Source organism: Mytilus californianus, unplaced genomic scaffold, assembly GCF_021869535.1.
Source record: "Mytilus californianus isolate M0D057914Y unplaced genomic scaffold, xbMytCali1.0.p SCAF_1, whole genome shotgun sequence".
Classification (NCBI taxonomy): Eukaryota; Metazoa; Mollusca; class Bivalvia; order Mytilida; family Mytilidae; genus Mytilus; species Mytilus californianus.
This window is the reverse complement of record NW_026262581.1, coordinates 48,090,123-48,116,179: the sequence shown is the minus strand read 5'-3', so window position 1 is coordinate 48,116,179 and position 26,057 is coordinate 48,090,123. Positions and strand designations below refer to the sequence as shown.

At 30.8% G+C, this 26,057-nt stretch overlaps 1 protein-coding gene and 1 long non-coding RNA gene across 2 annotated transcripts in view; one reads left to right on the top strand and one right to left on the bottom strand.

Moving 5' to 3' along the window:
- Positions 1–2,795: 2,795 nt before the first annotated feature.
- On the top strand, positions 2,796–4,744 carry LOC127704652 (uncharacterized). Its single transcript, XR_007983448.1, has 3 exons — positions 2,796–2,837; positions 3,342–3,397; positions 4,037–4,744. It is a non-coding gene; the product is annotated as an uncharacterized LOC127704652 (long non-coding RNA).
- A 10,027-nt stretch (positions 4,745–14,771) lies between these two features.
- LOC127704018 (glutamate receptor-interacting protein 2-like) overlaps positions 14,772–26,057 on the bottom strand; it is a 30,908-nt gene continuing 19,622 nt past the window's right edge. Inside the window, exons 13-21 of the mRNA XM_052208000.1 lie at positions 25,808–25,885; positions 24,377–24,443; positions 23,649–23,794; positions 21,631–21,772; positions 20,482–20,627; positions 18,606–18,625; positions 17,953–18,115; positions 16,874–17,448; positions 14,772–16,250 (exon numbers count right to left, since the gene is read on the bottom strand). Coding sequence (XP_052063960.1) covers positions 16,014–16,250; positions 16,874–17,448; positions 17,953–18,115; positions 18,606–18,625; positions 20,482–20,627; positions 21,631–21,772; positions 23,649–23,794; positions 24,377–24,443; positions 25,808–25,885 — 1,574 coding nt within the window. The 3' untranslated portion in view covers positions 14,772–16,013. The remainder of the gene's footprint in view (positions 16,251–16,873; positions 17,449–17,952; positions 18,116–18,605; positions 18,626–20,481; positions 20,628–21,630; positions 21,773–23,648; positions 23,795–24,376; positions 24,444–25,807; positions 25,886–26,057) is intronic.

Sequence of the window (26,057 nt, the reverse complement as noted above, 5' to 3'; positions counted from 1 at the left end):
ACATGCCAAACAAAAAGCACCTTAATAAGGTTTTATTACCCTCAGTATAGGTGTGATTTTCAGATAAAAAAAGAGTCTTTTTATTTAACAAGACTCAGACTTTAAAATTAGATTATTCAACTACATTTTTGTATCTCGATTTGATAAATCTGAGAATCATGAAAGGATTTAAAAATCTGTTATATATATATATATACATATATCTTTATTTTATTGTAGCTGTTGTCATATCAGTTAAAAAGAAAATTATTTTAACGATCAAAATTATAAAAAGTAGAGGTTATTTGGTCGAGTATGGTTCAGACTGGTCGAGTACTGTTCAGACCTTTGGTCGAGTATGGTTCAGACTGAAAAAATAGGTCGAGAGCTAGTCAAATATTGGTCGAGTACAGGTCGAGAACGGGTTAAGACTGTTTCACACCGGTCGAGTAATAGTTCAGACTATTTCCAATAGCAAAGATAAAGGTCAAGTACAAATTAGTTCAGTCGAGTATGGTTAAGACTGGGTCGAGTAATATTACGTAAAATTCAGACCAATTCAGACTGGTCGATTAAAATCAGTACAGTCGAGTACAGGTGTAGGCCATTTCAGACTTTTACTGATTTGTAGTGTTAATAATATGATAAAAACGACCTTGATGTGTAAATCGGATAAACTTTATTTTCTGAATTCCATATCAATAAACTGTTGTTAATTGGTATATAAGAAAACAATAAACAATGCGGCCATGGTGTCTTTCCTTTCTTTTTTAAAGCGTCGTTCACTCTAGAACGAATTAGAATTTGATTATTATTAAAATACATATGTTCTGTAAAATTTTAAATTTATCTATTCCGTTAACGAGACCGAAATCAATTGAAAAAAAATAAGTTTTTATATAAAACAAAATGTTTAAGGTTGTAAAAGAGAGGCGAAAGATACCAAAGGGACATTCAAACTCATAAGTTGAAAATAAACTGACAACGCCATGGCTAAAAAAGATCTAACGCGCTATCTAAATATTCACAAATTTGTGTATGCAAAATCAGTATCATATAATTTCAAAAGGGTGTTGATATGAATATCTGTGAAATATAAAATGCATACATTATCTGAAACAATATACGATATGTAAAAATCTTTATGTCGATCAAATAGAAAAACAAAGGATATTGGGTATCCATCCATGACATAAAAAATACAACAAAAATAAACACACACACACACAAAGAGCAAAGGAACAGCAGTTTCATTCCTGTTCTTCATCGCAAAGTCATAATGAGGCCTTTAACACGGAGTAAAAAACAACTCTCACCTAACTGCAAGTTTAAGACGGCCCCTAGCAAAAAAAATTTAAAAACCCCACAAACAAGTTTAGAATCGAAATAGGCATCTTTCTTACTTGCCTATTGTAGTAGGCAGTAGGCAGGTTTTTTTTCTTATTTTTTTCTTTTTGACTTTGTTAGCATTGATGCAAAACTCATAATAAATTCGAATATTCTATGAAAAAAAAATTTCAAAGACTGTGTTCCAATTTCTTATTTCTTGTAGAGTTTTGTAGACTCTTTTCGTCGATTGTCATTTTGGTCATAGTTTTGTATGTTTTTAACGATTTGTTTAATTGTTATTTTCTATCTCTTTTTTATAATTACATTTAAAGCATCTTTCAAAGTCACAGTTTGGTAGATGAAGCAATTCGTGACTTGACGGTAAGGGGGTAAGGGAAGTAAGTTTGTTTAAGAATTGTGCCCTTTTTAGGGAAGATGGAATGATTGAAAAAAGTAAAATAACAAATATACCAAACTCCAAGGAAAATTCAAAACGGAAAGTCCCTTATAAAAATGGCAAAATCAACAGCTCAAATACATCAAACGAATGGAAAACAACTGTCATATTCCTGACTTGGTACAGGCATTTCATTATATAGAAAATTCCTAGACATTCCTACAAATAAACACTTTTCATACAATTTTGATTTTTTTTTTTAAGATTGAGAAAACAAGACCCATTACAGCATTGTTTCTTTGCTTATAAGACTGGTATCTTTAATAAGTTTTTTTTTACATCAACTAGAATCCTTCTTCCTATGCAAATAACCTCTCAAAATGAAAATAGGAACTCCATATTTTGGAACAATTGGGAAAAGACTGGCACTTACCCTACAAGGACATTCGATGTGTTGTCCTTATTCGGATGATAATAATTCTTTTATGGATGAATGTTGAACGCTAAGTGGGTGTTATCTCCCAAAAGTATTTTGAGTATTTGGTATGAGAAAATGTTCAAATTTGCTATGAATATGATTCCAGGCTTTTACAGGACTTACTCCAAGGGTAAAACATATCATTTCTATCGGTCTCATTTAATTGGCTCCAAATGGACCAGTCTTTTTTTTTTCCTATTCCTATAATGAATCAACGTAAGCGAATAAGATGCAACTGCAAATTTTAAGGTCTTTAGTTTAACACCACCAGGAATCGAACCCACGACTCCTGTACTCAATATTTTAATAAAACAAACTTTATTATTAAGATAACCGTATTTAATCTTCTCATTTTCGAATTGAAAACAACACGATCAAAATTTTAAGCAATGTCTTTTTTCTGAGCAAGAAGATAGATTTTTTTATTTGTGGTTAAAAACAATGAATTAAATGATCTGTCAAAATTGCATTTAAAAATAAATTTGACATTTTGAACTTGATTAATGTACAAATATAAAAATATTACATATACATAGCCGACGTCATAAATGCATTGAGCCGTTCATTTCCTTATTTAAACTATATATATAAGACAGCCGTGGATAAAAGACACAGTACATTACTCCACTCAGCACAGATATTAAATACGTTTAGGTAAGTACTCTTCACATGTGGAGAAATTATACAATTCCTTTCAGTACTTATTGATAAGATGCTCAGGTTCTTGCATTTTGTATTTGTCATCACTAATTAGGAATTAAAATGGCGAAAATTGTTCTAAAAATATGCTTTATTTGAAATCTACAACTTGAAGTGCTACTTGGTAAAGTTTATACCCCTTACCGTAATTTTTTTTATCACAAATATAGTCATTAAAATATTGCATGCATTTCAATATGATAAGAATGGGTTTTTTGTTACTAGTAATTTAACAAGTAGTAGCGTATCGATGCATGTTGATTTGGAATGAATTTTTGTTTTTTCTTTATTTTCATCGTTACGAAAGAACTTAATACGATATACACATTATGTTGGATTAAAAGTTTTCCCCGAAATACTTTCATATTTTCTACGATATTTCTTCGATTAAAATTAGAAAATATCGGTTTGTCGTGTTTGTGTTTTTGATTAATCCTCATTATTTTTGTATTTTTTCAGAATGGAGGGAAAAGCTGTATTGGTTTTTCTTGGATTTGTTTCCTGTGTTTTTGCAGGTTTGTAATTTATATAAAACAAATAATAGTAATAATGATTCGCTTAGTAGTCCACATTTGTACTAATGTATATTAACTTAAAAACTCTTAACAAGTCGAAAATTATCTCATTTATAACTTACTGTACAGTTTTATCAAGTATGATCAGATGTGAAACCAAACAATAAAATAAATATAACGACATCGGGTAAAATACATTTCGAAAAGGGCAGAGGAAATTACAGCAAAACACATCTTTTCGCGATAGAGGTAAAATAACGAAGATTTTACTTCTTCGTTAGACAGCAAATTAAAATATTTATATTTTACAAATACATGTAGAAGGATTGCAAATAGAGATTGAAAATGGTGTTACCTCACAAAATGTCAATGAGACAAGGAGAAGTAGTAAATAACTCATATAAACTGCATGATTCGTTGTTAGGTGTTTGAACACAAGAGTTAAAAGGAATGGACAAGACCTTTTTCATAATCAATATGTAACTAGTAAGACAAATTCAGTTCATAATATCGATGAACTTTAAAGAAACACAAACACATGAGACTAGTGAAGAAAAAGACGTCTCTCTTAAATTTCGGCATTTTACGTTCCAAAAATCATTTCAACATTCTAAATATTTTCAATTATTTATATTACAGTATATCCAATGAAGAAAAAATGTGATCAACAATGCTTTTCTGACAGGAATTGTGAACCAGGATACTACTGTAAAACTGTAGGATGTAATAGCATTTGCAGACGTGTCGAAGCCCTTTCACCAGTTGACCGTGTACCAATAGATACAATAATTCCTGGTAATACACTCTCATCAGGATGCTTAAGAAGTTGTAGATTGCAAGGTAGACAAGACTGTAGAAGATTTTGCCAGAGAATGGTTGACAATTCACCATTAGACCACATTCTGCCAGGCGGTTCAGTAGATCGTATTATCTCAGGCGGTGGAGTAGATAGTATTATTCGAAGAGGCTCAGTAGATCGTATTATTCCAGGCGGTTCAGTACATGATATTATTCCAGGCGGTTCAGTAGACCGTATTATTCGAGGAGATTCAATTGATCGTATTATTCCCGGGGGTTCAGTACGTCGTATTATTCCAAGCGGTTCAGTAGACCGTATTTTGCCTGTCGGTTCAATTGATGCGATTCACCCAAAAGGCTGTGTTGACAGGTGTTTTTCAAGGAATCAATGCAACTTCAATGAGGATTGTAAAAACAGAAACGGATGCAATGAATGTGTTCGCGTAAAAAACTACACATAATGTGGACATCATGGAAGGTCAGAAAATCGTTCAATGTTATTCTAACTTTATCCATATTATGATATTATGATATTTTTTTCTATTTGTAAAGACACAAAATAAAATATGTATTGATATAGAATTTCTAATCTTTTAATGCCAATGTCAATTGTCAGTTGTGATAAACTTAAACACACAATTTATTTTTGATTTTATCAAATTATGAGCCCCGCACAAAAAGCATAGGTATGCATAAATTCTCATTCTTATTTCTGGGTATTGTGCGTGTGTATTTTACGAGGGGGTGTTACACATTTTGTATGTTAAATAATGGGATAATTCTAAAACGAAACAGGAAATAGATAAATAGATGATATCTGAACTTATCAATTTTAAGCGAGCATCTAATGATCAGGAAGTCGGATACATCAAATGTTTCATTGAACACGAAAGGAGGAAAATTTTATGAAAAAACATGAAAGTAAGTGTCAACCTAACATTGAAATCAAAAATATTGATGTCATCCCTTCAAAAGTTTTACGGACCAAATCAAAATTTTGGTTGATCGCTATGGATTGTTTGCGTGACAAATGACCATGAATTCGTTCATGCCTGTCGTAGCCACAAACCCTACCTCTTTTCCTCTATTATATAGACTGAATGTGGAGTTTCGCCTAATTGTTACTTACGATGACCTACGCGACTGGTGTCACATGTGGAGCAGACATTGCTTACCCTTCCAGAGCACATAAGTTAACTCCTAGTTTTTTTGTGGAGTTCGTGTTGCTAAATTTAGTTTTGTCTAGTATGTTGGAAACTTTTCTTTTTTGTCTATTCGCGGTTTCTTTTTTTTTACATGGTGTTGTCTGTTTTTATTCCCATATTGGTTTTTCGTCCTCTTTTTTGTTGATATTTTCAGGAGGAAATACTACATCTGTAAAGTGTTCTATTTATAATTTTTTCATATATTCCAAGCAAATTCACTCAATTTCAGATATCAATCTCTGGAAAACTTTGGGTGTAAAACAAAACTCTAGCAGTGAATGAAAAGTAGATGCTAGCAAAGGTCATGTTAAGAATGTAAGAGTTGGAATCACATTGATCTGCGGCAGATACAATCTAAATGCCAGTAAATGTGTTTGATGATAAGTGTATGACTTACAACATGAACACTCAAGACTCCTTTTAAAAGTATAGTCCACATATGTTCAGAGGCTACTTGATATAAAGGATAGTAAAAACACACTAAAGATAATTAGTTCATCTTAGTATCATTCTATATCTTGAAAGGATATGACATTGATTTATTTAATAAAATGAACTGGTAAAATATAGTTTTTTATCAACCATTGTGTTAGCCTTAGAAATTTGGCTGTTCTCTTCGGTCTTTTTTAGTCCAGCAAAAGATGTTAATTTAGCTTATTATAAATGTATACATGTTATGTTTTCCAGTTTCACCACTGTCCCAGTTATGGCGAGAATTGTAGTTTATTTTTGTGTTGTGCTGTTGCACCACTGTCCTAGATAAGGAGGGTTGCGAGCCATCAAATGTTTAACCCTGCAACATACTGTATGTGCCAGTCCCAAGTCAGGAACCTGCAATTCAGTGATTGTCGTTTGTTACAATATAGGCTGTTGTTTTTTTTTTTGCTTGAATTGTTTTACATTTTGTTGTGTCATGGTTCTTGCTATGCTGTATATCTACGTCACTTGGTCTCTGGTGGATATTGGTCTCATTAGCAATCATACCACATCTCCTTATACTATTATGTTTATGCGTCAATACTATTACACTAGTCCATAAATTTTAATATTACTGGACTGACACTTCTCAGTCTTCTGGCTTGTCTCTCTATTTGCTTCTGGTCAGTAGCTGGTACTTTTGACAAATTTAATTGGTAGTGGTGAAAATCACAGGTACACCATCAAAGATTTTGAATAAACGGACTGATCAAAAGTTGGTCAAGTAAGTGATGCAGGTTATTGCATCTACAGAAATGTATAATAGTGATTATACGAAAAGTAATATTAAAATTTCTTTATCAGCTATGGCAAATAAGAAAACGTTTTCATATTCATTCATGCCTAAAATGAATGTCAATTTGACCCAAGAAAAGTAAAAGAAAATCATGAAATGATCAGGGGCCTGGTTTCTAGGAAATATACTTTATTAACGAAATAGAAGTTTATAACACAACTTGATGCATGTATTGACATAGGAAAATATGTATGTTTCTGCCACATACATCATAAGGCATTAAAAGACAAAATTTAAACATGAATTTAATAAATGATTATATTCACAGCCCTCTTTTAGAACTGTATTCAAAGGTAAAACATTAATGAAATCTCCTGGTTGCCTATATGAGTAGTTATATAACTCAAGGTAGAAAATGTAAAGTTCGTCAGTCATTTGTAGGCAATAAACATACAAACACATATCAAACTGTGGTATAATTTAATTCATGATTAACTGATTTCAATTAGAAGTACAGATTGTAAATGAAAAGAAAACAAATAAATGTATTCTGTCCTGAAAATAGAGTAAATGCTTCAAAAACAATGCAAATATAAATATCAAAGAGGTGCTTAACAGAAATTGCAAATTTAACAAGCCACTAGCAAATGATGCATAATAAATCCAGTTTGTTGCATTATTGTTTCAAAAAAACAACAGTGCGTCACCCTCAAGGGTAGTCAAGGTCATTAAACACCCTCCTAGTATTAGTTTCAAAAAATTTACTATTTGCAAAATATGCATGTACATATCTGCAAAATTTCAATTTCTATCAATTAGATCTATCAATGCTTCAGTAGTAGAGACCATAATTATCAATAAAATAATGAACTAGTATTTTATAAATTGTGTCCATACAACCATAATGTACCCTTTACATGTATATACATTTACAACCAAATTACTACAGCATCCTCCTTGAGTCAAAATATCATGTGACCAAATACATTTTTTTCAAAGATTCATATACTTAAACATGTAACCATTTACTTGCTTTCGAGATTTATAGAAACCTTAATATTGGTATGAGGGTCTTGATGAGGGGTCCTTCATTTCTTTATTCTTTAATTTTTTTATACCTTTTTCTCTTTCCTTTATTTATTTCCCCAAATTATTCTCTATTCTTTATATTTCAACACTCCATCATTCTCTATTCTTTTTTCTTTTTTTTTGAGCTAATTTTTCTCTATTCTTTATTTTTTTTTTACTTTTATTCTGCACTTTCTGCTTATTATTCAATATTTTGTAAACCCCATCCAGACTAGTATTGAATATCAGATATTTAGTATTAATCATCTTTCACAATTTCTTTTTACATCATGCTGGACTGACAATAAACTGCTACAGAGATTTCCTCCATCTATTCATGTTCATATAAACATTCTTATCTAAAAATAGTTACAAGTCAACATCAAAGTTTTATCTAAAGCACCAAAAAAAATAAAAACAATTTTCTTCTACTATCTACAAAAATTTTAAAAACTACTCTACAAAAAGTGTATAAATCTATACAAAATGTATATCAATCCATGAAAGACAAAATATCTTTCGAAAAAAGTTAATATTTTGTGTTAACTGGAAGAAACTTATGAACAACTGAAAGTTCGAGAATCAGACATTTACTTGTTATCCACTGTAAAGTGTTTAATTAAATTGGGTTATAAATTGACCAATTACAATTAGATTGATTCTGAAAGCTATTTAAATATAAAAGACATATCAAATCTTAAACTTTAATAAACAAAATCTATGACTCTCAATGTAAATTATTTCCATTTATGCATTTTAAATTGTAAAGTTTAAAGTTATACTTTCATTTTTTTATTAAGGGGGTAGGGAAATCATTTTTTACACTGACCTATTTTAACAAATTTAAACAATATAAATTTAAGACTAGTGTTCAATTAGTAAAAACTTGTAACTGATGATCAGTTGTAATTTGTTAAGCAAAACCAAACAATTTTCAATTATGTAAATGTTATGCATAAAATTTCACTGAATATTCAACAAAACAACTTTAAGGGTATTTGCAGAGATTCTACAGGTATACTGTAACCATTTAAGGTGGTACCTAACACTACAGGGAGATAACTCTGTAAAAATCAGCTAAACGTTAGTTACGTTGTATTGTTAAGGAAATATTAAGCTTCTCAATGATCAAAATTAGTGTTTGTCAAACTGCTATATAACCAATGAAATTTTTCTGATAAAGTGGTTGGTTCAAATTTTTGGAAATTTTTATATTTTTGTCAAAGGGTCAAAGTTAACATTTTGTCAAAATTTTATGAAAATTAAACGAGCCAATTTAATATTAGTCAAGGTGTTGGGTACCACCTTAATGTGTGTTCCATATCTTCAAATTAATTCATTTGCAACTGATTATAATTGATTTTGAAATTTTACAATTCATTATCTAGATGGATTGCCTCAACTAACCCAATTCTTATCATAATTGATCACTAATAAATCATTAAGTTCGACCAAACCATTTTAATCTTTTGTGGCTGTAAAAGGCTATCAATATGCAATGAGGTCAGTAAACAGTTGTTTTTTACCAATTTCTTCACCTGGTCTTTGATCGTGTTTAGCGGATCGATACAAAAAACTAAAACTACCAATGTCCCCAAAAATTCATCTTTGAGTAATTATATATATTGCTTTGCCCTGCATTGACAACCTTGATTATTTGTAGATATGAATCTTATTTCTAAATTTAAGACTTTTGTCATATACATGTATAAGCATGAAGCAGAGAACAATTATTTCTCTAGTTGTGCAAAATATAACAAAAAAACAAATCTTTGAAAGACATGCAGATCTAAGGAAGACAATTACTTAAATTTTTGGTTCAATCTTGGCAAGAATACAGCTATTTATGCAATGTTCCATGCTCATTAGTTAGTGCCTTTAATTTAACACTTTCCAAATAAAAAGTATGCAACTCAGCAAACTGCTGCCATTATTTACCAAATAAATGAACCAAAATGGTGTTCTAAAAAAGAAAACATAAAATGTTTTTGACATTGCAACATATATTACATTCATATCAAGAAAAATAACATGATGGATAAGTCAGTAAAATATCATGAACATTTGACAAAAAAATAATGATCTCGACAACTGAAAGAAATTACAATACTATCAATGTGAGAATTCATAGATGTTCACAACATGAAAAATTAACAACATCTTTTCAATAAACTTAAAAATGGTAGGAAGACAATGAAATATCTATATGAATTACTAATCTTTAACTTTAAGGATTCCTTGAAAAAAAATATCTGATTCTAATCCAATATAATATTGTCGATTGTGATTTGATAAAATCATAGTAATACAAATCTGTACTGAATTGTCAATTGTGATTGAATAAAGGTATTCTTATTGCAATATTGTAATGTGAACTGTAGTTGGATGAAAGTATTCTTTTATTGCTGATTCTGATTGGGTAAACTATTCTATTGTAAAAACTGTATTGCTAATTCTGATTGGGTAAAAGTATTCCATTGAAAAAATGTATTGCCAATTCTAATTGGATAAAATACAACCCAGGACTTGTGCAATCAAGAGTATTTTGCAAATCCTTGATGTAGTTTCCTAGCATGAAAACCCTGTATTGAACTTATTATTATTTTTTTTTAATAAGAGTTTCATGCTACTACTATATAACAGTGTAATATAAGCTGGTTTTAAACAAAACTGTAGTAACCTCAATCCATAACCAAAGTGTAACAATTTGAAATAATATTAAGATGTGCTCGTTTCAATAAAAAATCTCTCAAAAAAATTAGATGAATATGCAATAAATGAAAATTTCTGTCATCAAACATAAGTTTAATGTCAAAATCATCCTTTAGAATCTCATCAACAATTAATGCAAACTTTTTAATAAACACAATTGGTTTACAATGTATTTCACAAAATGGCAACTATGAACAAAACATCAAAACAAATAAGTCACATGTACATTTATAAGGCAACTATTCAAACTTTGGTAAACATAATATGGGACTTTGTAATAACAAAATTAAATAAAGTTTCTGTAAAGATTAACAACCTTTGATTTGTAATATTGCACATAGGAAAGAGTCTCAATAGGATTGAAAAAACTCAATATATGCATTTTTGAAAACATTATAATATGTTACCTCAAAAATGAATGTATTACAATTGTAATCAGGTGAAAATAATTTCAAATTAGAAAAATTTATATTAATTTTTATTTCAATATAATTTTACAATTATTCTTTACATGTTTATAGCAGGTTTACATTTGGTTCACTTCTATTTGTGCAATGTATATGTCTGTTGACTTGTATATTTGCATTGTTTTGTATGTTAACTTGTATATTTGCAACATATTCGTATGTTCACTTGTATATTTGCAACATATTTGTATGATGACTTCTATATTTGCAACATTTTGTATGTTCACTTGTATATTTGCAACATATTTTTATGTTCACTTGTATATTTGTAACATATGTTTATGTTCACTTGTATATTTGCAACATATTTTTAAGTTCACTTCTATATCTGCAACATATCATTATGTTCACTTGTATATTTGCAACATATTTGTATGATGACTTCTATATTTGCGAACATATTTTGCCACAAATAAAGATATTGATGCCCTGCTCCTTTGAAATGTTGCAATAACAAGAGGACAACCTAACATAAAACTTAATAAAATGCTCCGCAGGGCGCAGCTTGATACGACCGCAGAGGTCAAACCCTGAACAGTTGGGGCAAGTATGGACACAACATTCAAGCTTGATACAGCTCTGAATTTGGATTGTGATTAAATATTTGACACAGCATAGGTTTCTGACACAGAATGAATGTGGTCTAAGAACTTAAAAATTTTAAATTGGACATTCACCTATTATGGTCCAATATCCAAAATCTAAATACATGGTTAGATTCAGCATATCAAAGAACCCTAAGAATTCAATTTTTGAAGAAATCAAACAAAGTTTAATTTTGGACCCTTTTGACCTCAATGTGGACAAAGTTGATAACGGGGCCCAAAAATCAAAAATCTAAATACATGGTTAGATTCAGCATATCAAAGAACCCCATATATTCAATTTTTCTTGAAATCAAACAAAGTTTAATTTTGGACCCCGATTTGGACCAACTTGAAAACTGGGCCCATAATCAAAAATCTAAATACATGTTTAGATTCAGCATATCAAAGAACCCTAAAAATTCAATTTTTGTTAAAATCAAACTAAGTTTAATTTTGGACCCTTTGGACCTTAATGTAGACCAATTTGAAAACGGAACCAAAAATTAAGAATCTAAATACACGGTTAGATTCGGCATATCAAAGAACCCCAATAATTCAATTTTTGATGAAATCAAACAAAGTTAAATTTTGGACCCTTTGGACCTCAATGTGGACCAATTTAAAAACGGGGCCCAAAATCCAAAAACTTAATACACGGTTAGATTCAGCATATTAAAGAACCCCAAGAATTCAAGAATAAAACCCCATTGAAATTAATCAAGAAATAAGCAATTTATACGAAGTATCTTCTTTTGCACAATACTGTGCAATTGAATATTTCTTGCTATTGCGCAATACTGTACAATTGACAATTTCTTGCTATTGTGCAATATTGTGCTATTGGATATTTCTTGCTATTGCGCAATACTGTGCAATTGAAGATTTCTTGCTATTGCGCAATACTGTGCAATTGAAGATTTCTTGCTATTGTGCAATACTGTGCAATTGAAAATTTCTTGCTATTGCACAATACTTATTATATAATGATTTACACATCCTGTTTGGTGTGTATCTTCTACCATATCATTATTATTTGCTTTTAAATATAAATCAGAAATAACCAACTTAAAATGGAAAATTTTAAAAGAAAAAAAAAGGAAAAAAAGAAAAAAAAAAATCCCCCCCCCCAAATTTTTTGAACCCCTTTTGATTCATCACCCCCAAACTCAATCCCAGCCTTCCCTTTGTGGTATGGTACCTTGCAGTACAATTTCAGAGAGATCCATACACTTGAACACAAGTTATTGTCTGGAAACTAGAAAAAAATGCTTATTTTTGGCCCCTTTTTGGCCCCCCAATTCCTAAACGTTTCAGGCAATAACCCCCAAACTCAATTCCAGCTTTCCCTTTGTGATATGGAACCTTGTAGTACAATTTCAGCAATATCCAAACACTTACACACAAGTTATTGTCATGAAACTAGAAAAATGCTTGGTTTTTGCCCCTTTTTTGGCCCCTAATTCCTAAAATTTTGAGGCAATTACCCCCAAAATCAATTGCAGCCTTCCCTTTGTGATATGGAACCTTGTGGTACAATGTCAGAGAGATCCATACACTTACACACAAGTTATTGTCTGGAAGTTACAAAAATGCTTATTTTTGGCCCCTTTTTGGCCCCTAATTCCTTAACTGTTGGTACCATAACCCCCAAAATCAATCCCAACCTTCCTTTTGTGGTATTGAACCTTATGGTAAAATTTCATAGTGATCCATTCACTTAAACTAAAGTTAGAGTGCGAAAACCAATGTGTCTTCGGACGACGCCGGACGACGCCGACAACGACGACGCCAACGTCATACCTTTATACGACCAAAATATTTTTAATTTTTGCGGTCGTATAAAAAATAAGAAGATGTAAGATATATATATTTTGTACGTAGTTACCAAATATATTATTTATCAATGATTAATAATGATAAATTGTATTTACAACCTAATGAGTCTCTACATCAGTAAATAAATCAAATAAAAAAATAATAACAAATTGTATTACTGTATAAATTTAACCTGACTGGGTTAGCTTATTGTGGCTGCATTATTAAGAAACATAAATCAAAAATACTATATTATACTTAGTTTTTTTCTCTTTCTCTAATGCATTCAGGAAGCATATCAGTATTTTAAAGATATTTAAAATCTGAACCACTATTAACCTTTTCTATAAACTTCATTAACTTGTGTCTCACCCTTTTTGCATATTTAAGCAAAAAAAAATATGTTCAAACTAAAAACCTTTTCTAATATAGAATATTTCTTTATAATGTTGCCTTCAAGCAAAGGCCCAGACAGGTCAAATCAATGAAGTAATAGTTAATAATGAGGTATATTTATGAATAATAATGGTAGAGTATAACTATAAATAATTCGTCATGCATGAATAATAAGCCAGCAGCAGCTCATTTGAGAGTGTAAATAAAACCGGGATTGATCAACTGAATAATAAAAAACATTGAAAGTTAATTTTTCTATGCAAAATTCTTGGTATCTTGCTGTGTGGTAATAACTTGAATTGATGATTTTTGAGATGAAGATCAGCAATTAAATCCCTTTTCCTTTACATTTTTTTTCATGAGCAAATAGGGATATAGCATCATAAATTGTTACATTACATGAAAATGTATATAAACTCTTAAAGGTTAGAATAAATATATATCAAAGTATGTCTTTCATTATTGGACCCTTATAAATGCAAAATATACGTTTTGGTTGCTTAGGCTGTTGGGTTGTGGTCTCCTTGACATATATACCAAATTATTCTTTTAATAAGATCAAACATAAGTTATCATTCCAAGATTTGTAAAGCATATTGAAATTTGACACTAAAGGAAAACACTCTAGGAACCTTTTCACAACATCTTACAAAAAACACAAATCAAAAACAAAAACTACAATAAAACGTCACAAAACTGTAAATAACTGAGATTTGAGGGCCATTACTATGCCAAATCAACAAAAAAAAACTGCTTATAAAAATAAATAAGCCAAACAAACAAAACTTTCAAATCTGGAATGTTTAAGTACACTCAAATAAGCTACCATGGCAAATGATTTAAACTTAAACATGTTAAATATGGAATACAAAATATAGTTGGAATAAACTTGATGGTGATTACATTTGAAATAAAAATAATAACATGCATAACAAAAAAATAAAATTATATTGTATCTTACTATATTGTGACAAAAAACACCTAAAATTACATTTAATAATTTCAGTTCACATGGGTCAATCAATAAAGTGAACATTATGCTTTCCATGAACATCTGTTAAATATCTAACTCTTAGACAAAAAATAAATGCTATATATTTCAAAAATTTATTTCATAAAAAAGCATATATCAATGTAAATTTTGGTAAATATAATGAAAGAAATGCCTCATTTTCAAAATTGAGAACTGGCCAATACAGCATTAAAACTTATTTTATTGATCTAAAGCTAAGTATACCTTAAAGGTATTGCAATACATAATTAATTACTTTATTTGGAGAAAAAAATTCAACAAAAATAACATCTACACCTTATTCCATTATACACATTTGTAGTGGTACCATGTACATCTGAAGACTATTTAAAAACTTTCAGTTAACAAAAGATATGTATCAAAAATAATTTGTGAGAAAAAAAATTATCACTTGAAAAAACATTTATTGCTTTAGAGTATTACATAAATAAGAGTATTATCATTAAGGTATTAAAAAATACTTATTTATCAAGCCTTCCTTATAATTTAGGTGTAGGAACTATTGAATCATTGAAAAATTGTTTTTGAAAATCTTGATTTATCTACAGCCATTTTCTTTGTCCATCTTGCAATCTTTTGAGTAGTATAGTTTGTACTGAGTTCATTCCCAGAAGGAATTTAAACACTCAAAATAAATTTTGTTTCTAATCAACTCAAATCTGACACATTAAAGGTTTTTAAAGAATGCAAAAGAAAAAAAAACATAAAAGAAAAATGCAAACATGATGCAGATGTGGCTTGAGATACAAACACATTTTAATAGATCAAATTTTATTTTTTATCTTAAGAAATAAAGTAAATTTCAAAATTTAACATTCCTTAAAGCATATGACTGCAACCAAGGTTCACACTCTATCTACATATTTTCTACTCCTTTTGGATTTTAGCAGTCTTTCACATTTGACAAAAACTTCATGAGTTACAGAAATAAACATTGCAAAATTTATAATTGCATATCATAAGGGAAAAATAAAATGACCTTCTTTTTCAGAATGAAATCTGTTAATTACGAATATAAACAAAAGTTATAATGCTTAAATATCTCCTTTTATAGTATCTTTTAATCATCTCTCTTTTATTCATTCTTTAGTCATCTCTATTTATACAATCTATAAAAATCTTTCTCATAAGGTTTAACTTTACTCAGAACTATAAACAAATCTCAATTTATCACTCAACATAAACATTCAAGCAATGTCTGCCTGTCAGCAAAAGTATTTATTTAAATACATACAAAAAAATAAATCTATGCATGAATAACCACTTGTACCATTCGAATGTATTCCAATTCTGGTCCAAAAACATCTCCTCTTCCCCTAATATCAAACACTTTTAGGTGTAGTGTATCCATTTTTATTTGGTACATTCATGTAAACACTGCCTTCATCACAAGAATTATATTCCCTGACTGGTTTACTTGCCACTTTTTGACTAGATTCAACATTAGAAACTTTAGCTATAGGGTTCCTGCACACAACCAAATCTAAAGCGTTCCCAGCTTCTGTAATTAACGGTATGGCTAAACAACAGTCAAAATCTCTTGTTCTTATTCCATTCACCTGTAAATTACAGCATATTTGTTTCAGATAGAGATGACTTTTTTATATCAAATTGAAGAAAATATAAGTACAAAAGATACATACTAAACTTTAATTATATCATGATGTTGGTTTGCTGTCGCATTGATATCTACCCCATGTTTCTTTTTATTCCCATCCATTTATATCAAAATACAAACCTACTTTTCTTTATATATTTGTGATAGAAAAAACACAATTTTTTCAAAAACACACCATTTAAATCATCAAAAACTATTGAAAAACATCTAAATGTTATAACAGGGTATGTAAAGTACACTACAACATTGATTGTTGAAGGCCATGGAAATTTGGACTGACATTGGAAAATCTCCAACACATAGTAAATCTAAATATCCAACTAGATTTTATCTCTTACTATAGGTACTTTTATGGTAACTAATCTTTGTTCTGCAAGATCTTACAACTATAGTACCAATATTTTTCAAAGTCTAATTTATTGTACATACGGAGAATTGGGGGTTTTGTGTCATTCGGATGCTGTTTCATTGATAAATACCCTATTATCTCCTTTTATATATATGTGTAATGAAAAAATATATGGAACTTATGTCACTGACTCTTAATTTTCTAATAATAACAACCTGTAATATTCTGTCAAACTGTACTAATCCAGCTTTATCTGCCAGTGAACCCTTTCTTACACCACTAATATATACACCCTTCTCATACATGCCGTCTGAAAGACCAAATCCAAAATCCTCTGCACCAGGGTCCTTCACCATCTTAATTTTATGAAGCTGAACAGGTGTTGGTGAGAAAATGGTCTTGACATGTTCTTTGTACGCATTTGGTCCAAGTTTTTTCCCTGGTCTATTTGTGGTCTTCTTTCTGCTTCCTGCACTACAAAGTTCATCCTCACTGTGGAAATCTTTTGCAGTGCTGTGAGAGAAGTTTTTTGTCAAAAGTGGTTTGGTCGTCGTTGACCTTGGCCTGTCCAAACTGGCAGAAGATCTCTGCCTCAAACTTGCATTAATCTGTTTCAACATTTCTGACCCATTTTCATACTCAGCAAATGAACCTGTCCACTCATCAGCACCATTTGCATTTTCACTGTGACTGCTGTTGCTATGGTTTTCCCACTCAAAATCTGATTGGTTAAAATCTGCCAATCTGTCTCTACTCGTATCAGTGTTATTAGAGTTAGCAGCTTTAATACCTGAATCAAAATATCATTTTCAGTAAATCACTTTTCAAATGCATTAAACCTCAAAAACATGAATGGTTTTGGATAATAGAAACAATTTTATTTTGCTACTTTATATCATTTACATGTAATTGGGTTGATTCCTACAGTCTTTTTATAACTAATGCATTAAAACATAGTTTTATAGAAATTCAATGACTTATTATTTGTTTGAATTTTAATTGCGAAAATTGAATCAATGTTGCAATCCAACAACTTATTTGTTTCAATTTGTCATTGAGCTAAATTAGGTTGCTTCTTTTGAATTGTTTTGCATTTCCTTCTTCAAAGATCTTTTAAAGCTAACAGAACCATTTTGCTCATTACTGAAGGCCGAACTGTGACGTGCAGTTATTTCCATCCTTGTTCTTTGTTCTATGGTGGAATATTGTCTCATTGGCATTCATACTTCATCTCCATCATTTATTTTCATAAATGTACTACAAGAAATATGCCTTAATATTTTTTTATAATTACCACTTTTATTTTTGCTTGGTTTGGGTAACAACTGTGGTTTTCCATTTGATAGTACTGTTCCAATATTATGATAAATCTGTCCTGTTTCTGGTGCGGAGCTATCCCATGATTCCATAGCACTGTCAACACTAGCCACTGGAGTTGTAGACCTACATGTATCACCCTACAAAATAAGTAATATGTAAGCTTATCTACAAAATAAAACTTGAGCCTTTAAGTCTTTATGTTACAAGGCAACACCACATTAATCACGTTTTTTTTTTTCAAACTCACATGCTAATTAAGCGGTATGATAAAATTTTCAAATGTAAATGAAATTGATCTCTAGAATCTAGATCTTATCGAACAAGATCCTATGTCCACAGCCCACTCAAGCTATATATCCATCTTCAGTAAACAGTGAAATTTGGGTCACAACCCTAATTTTGCATAAAATTTAAAAGGTTCAAATCATAATGATCATTTGTAGTAAATATCAAGCTAATAATAACTTCATGGTATAATACCCTAACCAAAAGTTTAACCTGACATGGTCCAGAAAAATGGACAAAAGGACAGAAGATAGCCAGAAAAACTCAATGCGCCCTACTATCGTAGGTAGGGCATTAAAAGTAATAATCAGTTGAATGGTTCTCCAGTATTCAATAACTTACCAACTTCTTTCCTTTAGTTTCTGAAAAAGAAGAATTTACATATTAAATTTAACTTAGAGAATAGAGAAGAAGTAAAGAAGTGCAAACAAGATCAAAATTAAGATTTTACATTAGAAATTTTTCGTCATTTATGATTGACTGCTGTATCTAACAAGACCTAAAAAAAACCTATGGCTAGCAGTCCAATCAAGCTATTTGTTTCTGCAAATACTATGTGATAATTTTCTTAACTGATCAAGGAATATATAGATGTCAATCATTAACATACAACATCTAGCTAGGTAACACAACTTAAGAATCATAACTCATAGAGAGTTTTATTCACACAGAGAGGGAACAAAAGTGCAAATGTCTCGCCTTCTTTACTAACCATCAATATTATGTTGATAGTCCTAAATATAAAGCTTTACTACAACTATCACATAAACTTAACATGATCCAAGAAAATGAGGTCAAGGTCAGATAAACCAAACTGGAAATACATGTACAAATGTACACCTTACAATCATTCCATACACCAAATATGCTTTTAATATAGTTGACCTATATTTTGCACATCTAAGAAACAAACTTAACCAGGAAAACTTAACATGAAAATGACGCCAAGGCCAGATGAACCCTGTCAGACAGACATGTACACCTTACAATCATTACATGCTGTTAATATATTTGACCTATTGCATATAGTATCTAAGAAACAAACTTAACCAGGAAAACTTAAGATTGACCATGAAAATTAGGTCATGGTCAGATGATAATTGCCAGACAGACATATACACCTTACGATCATTCCATACACCAAATATAGTTGACATATAGTTTATAGTATTATAAAAACAGACCAAAAAACAAAAACTTAACATTGAGCAATGAACCATAAAATGAGGTCAAGGTCAAATAAAACATGACGGACTGACATGTACATTGTTAAATATTTGCATACACCAAATATAGTTGACCTCTTGCATACAGTATAAGAAAAACAGACCAAAACACAAAAACTTAACTTTAACCACTGAACCATGAAAATGAGGTCAAAGTCAGATGACACCTGTCAGTTGGACATGTATACCTTACAATCATTCCATACACCAAATATAGTAGACCTATGGCTTACAGTATCTGAGATACATGTATGGACTTGACCACTAAAACTTAACCTTGTTCACTGATCCATGAAATGAGGTTGAGGTAAAGTGAAAACTGTCTGACGGCCATGAGGACCTTGCAAGGTACGTCCATACCAAATATAGTTATCCTTTTACTCATAATAAGGGATAAATTAAGAATACTAAAAATCTTAACTTTATTTCAAAGTAGTCACTGAACCATGAAAATGAGGTCAAGAACAATGGACATATGACAGACAGAAACTTCATAATATAAGGCTTCTATAAACAAAGTATGAAGGATCAAGGTCTTCTACCTTCTGAAATATCAAGCTTTTAAGAAGTTCGTTAACGCCGCCATTGACGCCACCGGATCACTATACCTTTGTCGAGCTTTATCTGTAATAACATTCATGGCACCAATTTTTCTGCACCAGATGCACATTTTGACAATAAATGTCTCTTCAGTGATGCTCAAAGCCAAAATATTTGAAAATCCAAAAAATAGCCAAAGTCAGGTAAGGAATCGGAACTTTGCATGAGGGGGATATATAGCTTTATTGTTTTTTTTTAAATTAAAAAATTTTGTAACAGCCAATTTTAATAGCACAATATCCATATTTTCATGTCAGTACGGAAGAATAGGCTACTGGGTTGTTGATACCCTCAGGGACTAACAGTCTTATTTTCCATCCCTCTGTCCATTGTGACTTATGGCTTATTTTGACTGAATGTCTTAAAAAGTGAATCATCCCTTTGATACTCACTTGATGTCTCAGCAGGCCTAGCTATCTTTAAAGTTACAAGTTCAACAGCGCATTGTAACATATTAGTGGCTTCTGTAAGAGTTTTTCCCCTTGTTGTATCACCATTTATAGCTAATAATCTGTCACCAACATGAATAGCACCAGTTCTATAAGAAAAGATAACTATAACTGTAAAAATTGCATCTGACAGACGTGAACAAGAAGTTGCAAACCATTTTGTGCAAAGTATATCCTCACTTGTTATTAGACGATCACAAAAATTCTATATTCAGTATTCACAGTATTGTCAAACAGGAAGTGACTGCTCAGCAGATCTGAAAATTGCTGAAATGGTACAACTAAACAGCCCAACTAAATATAAAATCATTCCTTTCACAGTTGTTGTTTAATTTGCAACAAAAGTAAGGGAAGGAATGACAGTTGGACAAACCAACCACCATGTGGGGGAATAATATTAGCATAAACAAATATAACTAAAATGAATATATGTTAAAAAAAATATACAGAATAAATTTCTCCAATCATAAATTCATGGAAGAAAACAGACCACAAAACAATTTAACAACTTTTTTAAGATTGCACATTTCAAACAAGTCAATCATGGCTAAAGAAAATTAACTATCCATTTTCTAATTGTTTTCAAAAGATGTTGGGTACACTTCAATGATAAAAACAAACTAATGACAAAATAAACCCAAAATTCATCTAGAGGTCATCATTTGAACCATAACCTTTGAATCAACAAATACTGCTGACTTATAATATAATCTTTCTAAGAAACTTCATACAGACTGGTGTATACTCATTTAAATGAATAAAATTATCAAATACTTTAACCCTGTACATTTACAAAGGATATTACTCTGAAAAATTAACCTTCAAAATGTAGTATGAATTCGAGGTGAATCTGTCTTCAGTAAAAATCACAATTGCTGTCTCTTCATGTACATGTATATATTGTTTACAGAGAATTTGTGTTGTATGTGACTCTGCTGACTTTACTCCCAATTTGTTTTGATAAAGAGCTATTCAGACAGTGTGGTAGCTCAGCTTGTAATAATGATGGAAGCCAAGCTAAGTGATGGCAATATGTCATATTACCTAATGGACCAAATGAGCTAATAATGTTCAAAACACTAAAACACTTACCTTACGGCTAAACCTCCTTCAACCAGATCTGATATAATAATAGGGTCCCCTGGGGTATCTGTACCAGATATTGTTATCCCTAATGGGCCTCCTCTTCTCTGCATTTCAACTGTATACATTACACATTCTTCTCCACTGTCATCTATTGGACCACCAAAAAATAAATAAATGCAATATAACTAAATTTCTCCTATATATGGATAGGTGTACAACATCAACTTAAGTTTTAATTTACACTTGGTGCAAGAATAAGTAACTTTCAAATATAAATTATGATCTGAAACTTGGACTTTTGGACTACAGTTACAAAATAATTTTGGATTTTTAATACAACAAGAAAAAATTCCAGTTATACATGGTTATCTTGTTATATCTTGTAAAAGAAAAAGTATCTTTCAAATCTAAATCAATATTTGGACTGCAGTTACATGTTGTTTTATTTTTTTTATAATTCAGCAAATTTTCAGTTATATCTTGTCCAAAAAAGGTATCTTCCAAAATTAAATTTTGATTTAAATCATGTTTTGGACTGAAGCAACAGGATAAGTATGGTCTGAACAGGATCAGATAAAGTGAGACATTCCCAAAGTTACTTTCATGTAATCATGTCTTTAAATAAAACAAGAGTGCACACGCTGAAATGTCTCACCTTCTTTACTAACCATTGATTTTATGTTGATAGTCCTAAATACAAAGTTTTACTACAAGTAACACATAAACTTAACATGATCCAAGAAAATGAAGTCAAGGTCAGATAAACCAAAAGAGAAATACATGTACATCTTACAATCATTAAATAAACCTATTGCTTATTGTTTCTAAGAAAGAGTCTTAAACAAGAAAACTTAACATTGGCCAATGAACCATAAAAATGAGGTCAAGGTCAGATGAACCATGTCAGACAGACATGTACACCTTACAATCAATTTAGGCATTAAATATAGTTGACCTATTGCTTATAGTATCTAAGAAACAAACTTAACAATGAAAACTTAACATTGACCAATGAACCATGAAAATGAGGTCAAGGTCAGATGATACCTGCCAGACAGACATGTACACCTTAAAATCCTTCCATACATCAAATATAGTTGATCTATTGCTTACAGTTGAAGAAAAACAGACCAAAACACAAAAACTTAACACTGAGAAATGAACCGTGAAAATGAGGTCAAGGTCAAATAAAACCTGTGAGACTGACATGTACATCATAAAATATTTCCATACAACATTTATAGTTGACCTATTGCATATAGTATTAGAAAAAAGACCAAAACTCAAAAACTTAACTTTGACCACTGAACCATGAAAATGAGGTCAAGGTCAGATGACACCTACCAGTTGGACATGTACACCTCACAATCATTCTATATACCAAATATAGTAGTCCTACTGCTTATAGTATCTGATATATGGACTTGACCACGAAAACTTAACCTTGTTCACTGATCCATGAAATGTCATGTCAAATGAAAATTGTCTGACGGGCATGAGGACCTTGCAAGGTACGCACATACTAAATATAGTTATCCTTTTACTCATAATAAGAAAGAAATTTACATTACAAAAAATGTTGACTTTTTTTCAAGTAGTTACTGAACCATGAAAATGAGGTCAAGGACAATGGACATATGACAGACGGAAACTTCGTAACATAAGGCATCTATATACAAAGTATGAAGCATCCAGGTCTTCTAGCTTCTAAAATATTAAGCTTTTGAGAAGTTAGCTAACGTCGCCACCGCCGCTAGATCACTATCCCTATGTCGAGCTTTCTGCGACAAAAGTCGCAGACTCAACAAAAATTAGACATCTGTAGTGAAAGAATATGTGTCCCTGTGACAGATAGTCTACAATGATACTGATATCTCAAATTTGAATTCTTTTCATGAAGTATTCACAAAAATGACGATACATAACTTCAGGTTATCAGCCTGGTAAAAACTGTACAACTTTCAACTTTAGTCTAATTTTTTTTCTTTGTCGTCACAGATGAACAGTAGTAGCAGATAAGTTACCTGAATATGGGTCATCTCTCTTTAGACGTAATTTGATGATGTCATCTGTGGATTGTAACAAATGTAAAGCATCCTCAACCAGCATGTTCTCTGTTTTTACATCATTAATAGCCAGTAGTTTATCTCCTGGTTGGATTGATCCACATCTGAAAGTAAATAATGTAATTATTTTTTTTTATTCAGAGTTTATCATTTCAAAATATTTTGCTGTAAATTTCTATTTTGCTTTACTTAGAAAAAATTGAGTACTCATATATTTTGTACAAAGAATTGGAAAAAAACTCTTTAAGATAGACACCCTTGACTTTGTTTTATGAACAAAGTATAAAATAAATTTTAAAAATGCATCTTACATTTTATTTGTAAAGCAGAATAATTGGTTCAGTAAGAGCAATATTATCAAGGGTTCCTTATTCATCTTAATGCTTGCATTTCATATTTCTTCAGATACTCAGGTTAAGATGAATATAAAAGTACCGTTTTGGGCATTTACATTATGGCCCAGTAGAACTTTTTAACTAGTGATGAGCGTTTGCTAATAACTCACACTGGGTCATAATTTGAACAAAACTCTACATTGCTTTAAAATGTACCGGTATGATCGAAATACTTCATATAAGCTAGAAGAATTGTTTTCATAATTGCTAATAAATTGTACATAATGAATAATCTATCCAGCAAAAATGTATGCTTCAACAAATTTATTAAAGTACAAGTGAATAAGTTACCTGTGTGCTACACTTCCCTTCTTAACATCTGTGATGATCAAATGGTCATTGGCTTTACCACCAGCTCCTAATAAAGTGTAAACATTTGAATTATTTATGAGTAAATTTTTTTTCACAACTGACTGCTGATCTATAAATACATTATGTATCTTATCAGCAGCATTTAATTTCATTTTAAACTAAAATCCATATCATATAGCCACACCCCTGTTCCATGGTTAGGGAAGGGTTGAGCACTCACAAACATGTTTAACCAAGCCACATTCTTTAACTTCCTGTCCCAAGCCAGGTGTCCCGTTGCTATTGGTTTCTATCTGCCATTATTGCTTTTAGTGTTATGCTATTAGATTTATAAATCAGGTTGCTGGTTATCCCTTCTGAATAGTTGCACATTTTGTTACCTTGGAGCCCTTTTACAGCTTACAATAAGAAATAAGTTTTGCTCATTGTTGAAAACCATAAGTTGAATAGTACCTGTTTACATCCTTCTCCTTAAGTCTTTGCTAGATAGCTGTCTCATTAGAAATTCATACCACATCTCCTTTTACAAATATTGATAACCTTTTTAACTGTATCTATGTCTATATCTTGATTGGTGTGTAACAAGTCTTTCAGTTGACTTGGCTTTATCATGGAGACCATTTTGTCATGGTAAAGGAAATCTTAAATTATGGTTAAGTCACCTGACAAAGGCTGTTACACCTAAGGAATAATTTTTTTTATCATCCAATAAATGTTAAAATAACTCATGGTAAATTGCACACTGAATTGACTACTTTCAAAAAATAAGTTAATACCTGTATAAACATGAGTGTAATATAATAAATGATACCATGTAAAACCAGTTTAGAGTTAATTTTCTTCAAAGTGGTAATTTCTTTTCTGACTGTTACATTGACATGGTCATATTTATGAATTAACTGTTTACAAAACCTTTGAATTGTCCAAAATACTTTGGATTTTCTACCCCATGAATAGATTACTTAGCTGTATTGGGCGAAACCTGTCGGAATTTCAGATCCTCAGAGCTTGTCAGCTTCATACTTTATTTGGCCATTTATCTTTTTTGATTGGATCGTCACTGATGGGTAGTTTGTGGACATATCTCACGTCTGGCATACAAAATTATAAGCCTGTTATCTTTGATGAGTCTTGGGTTTTTTCACAAGCTCTGTTGTAAGCTGCTTGAATCAAATTGCTTACACCTGAAGCCATTTTTACCAATTTTTTTTAATGTGGTAAATTCTATTCCATTTTTATAAGAGTATAAAAAATTTCACCTGAACACCCTGTTACCCACTTTGCAATTTTGATAACATTTATAATGAACCAGTTAAAAAAAGTTGGTTAACATATAAACCAAAATTTTGCTGTGAAGAACAACTGCCTTGGCAATAAGTACAATAATTCTGTTTGTTAGATATGACTTACCTGACAAGCAAACACCTAAACCTGTTTTCACCATTGGTAGTTTGACTACAAATGTCCCAGATGTTAACACCACTGATTCTGAAAAACATATCATTTTTTTTTTTACTTTTGTAAGAAAATTGTAATTTTGTTAACTTTAAATTTCGCATAAATATTCCCACTTCTGAGAAACTTCTCATACATGGAGTTTCACATGTATTGTGAACTTAATTAAGTTCTTTGTTGAACAGCATTTAACACATTTACGATA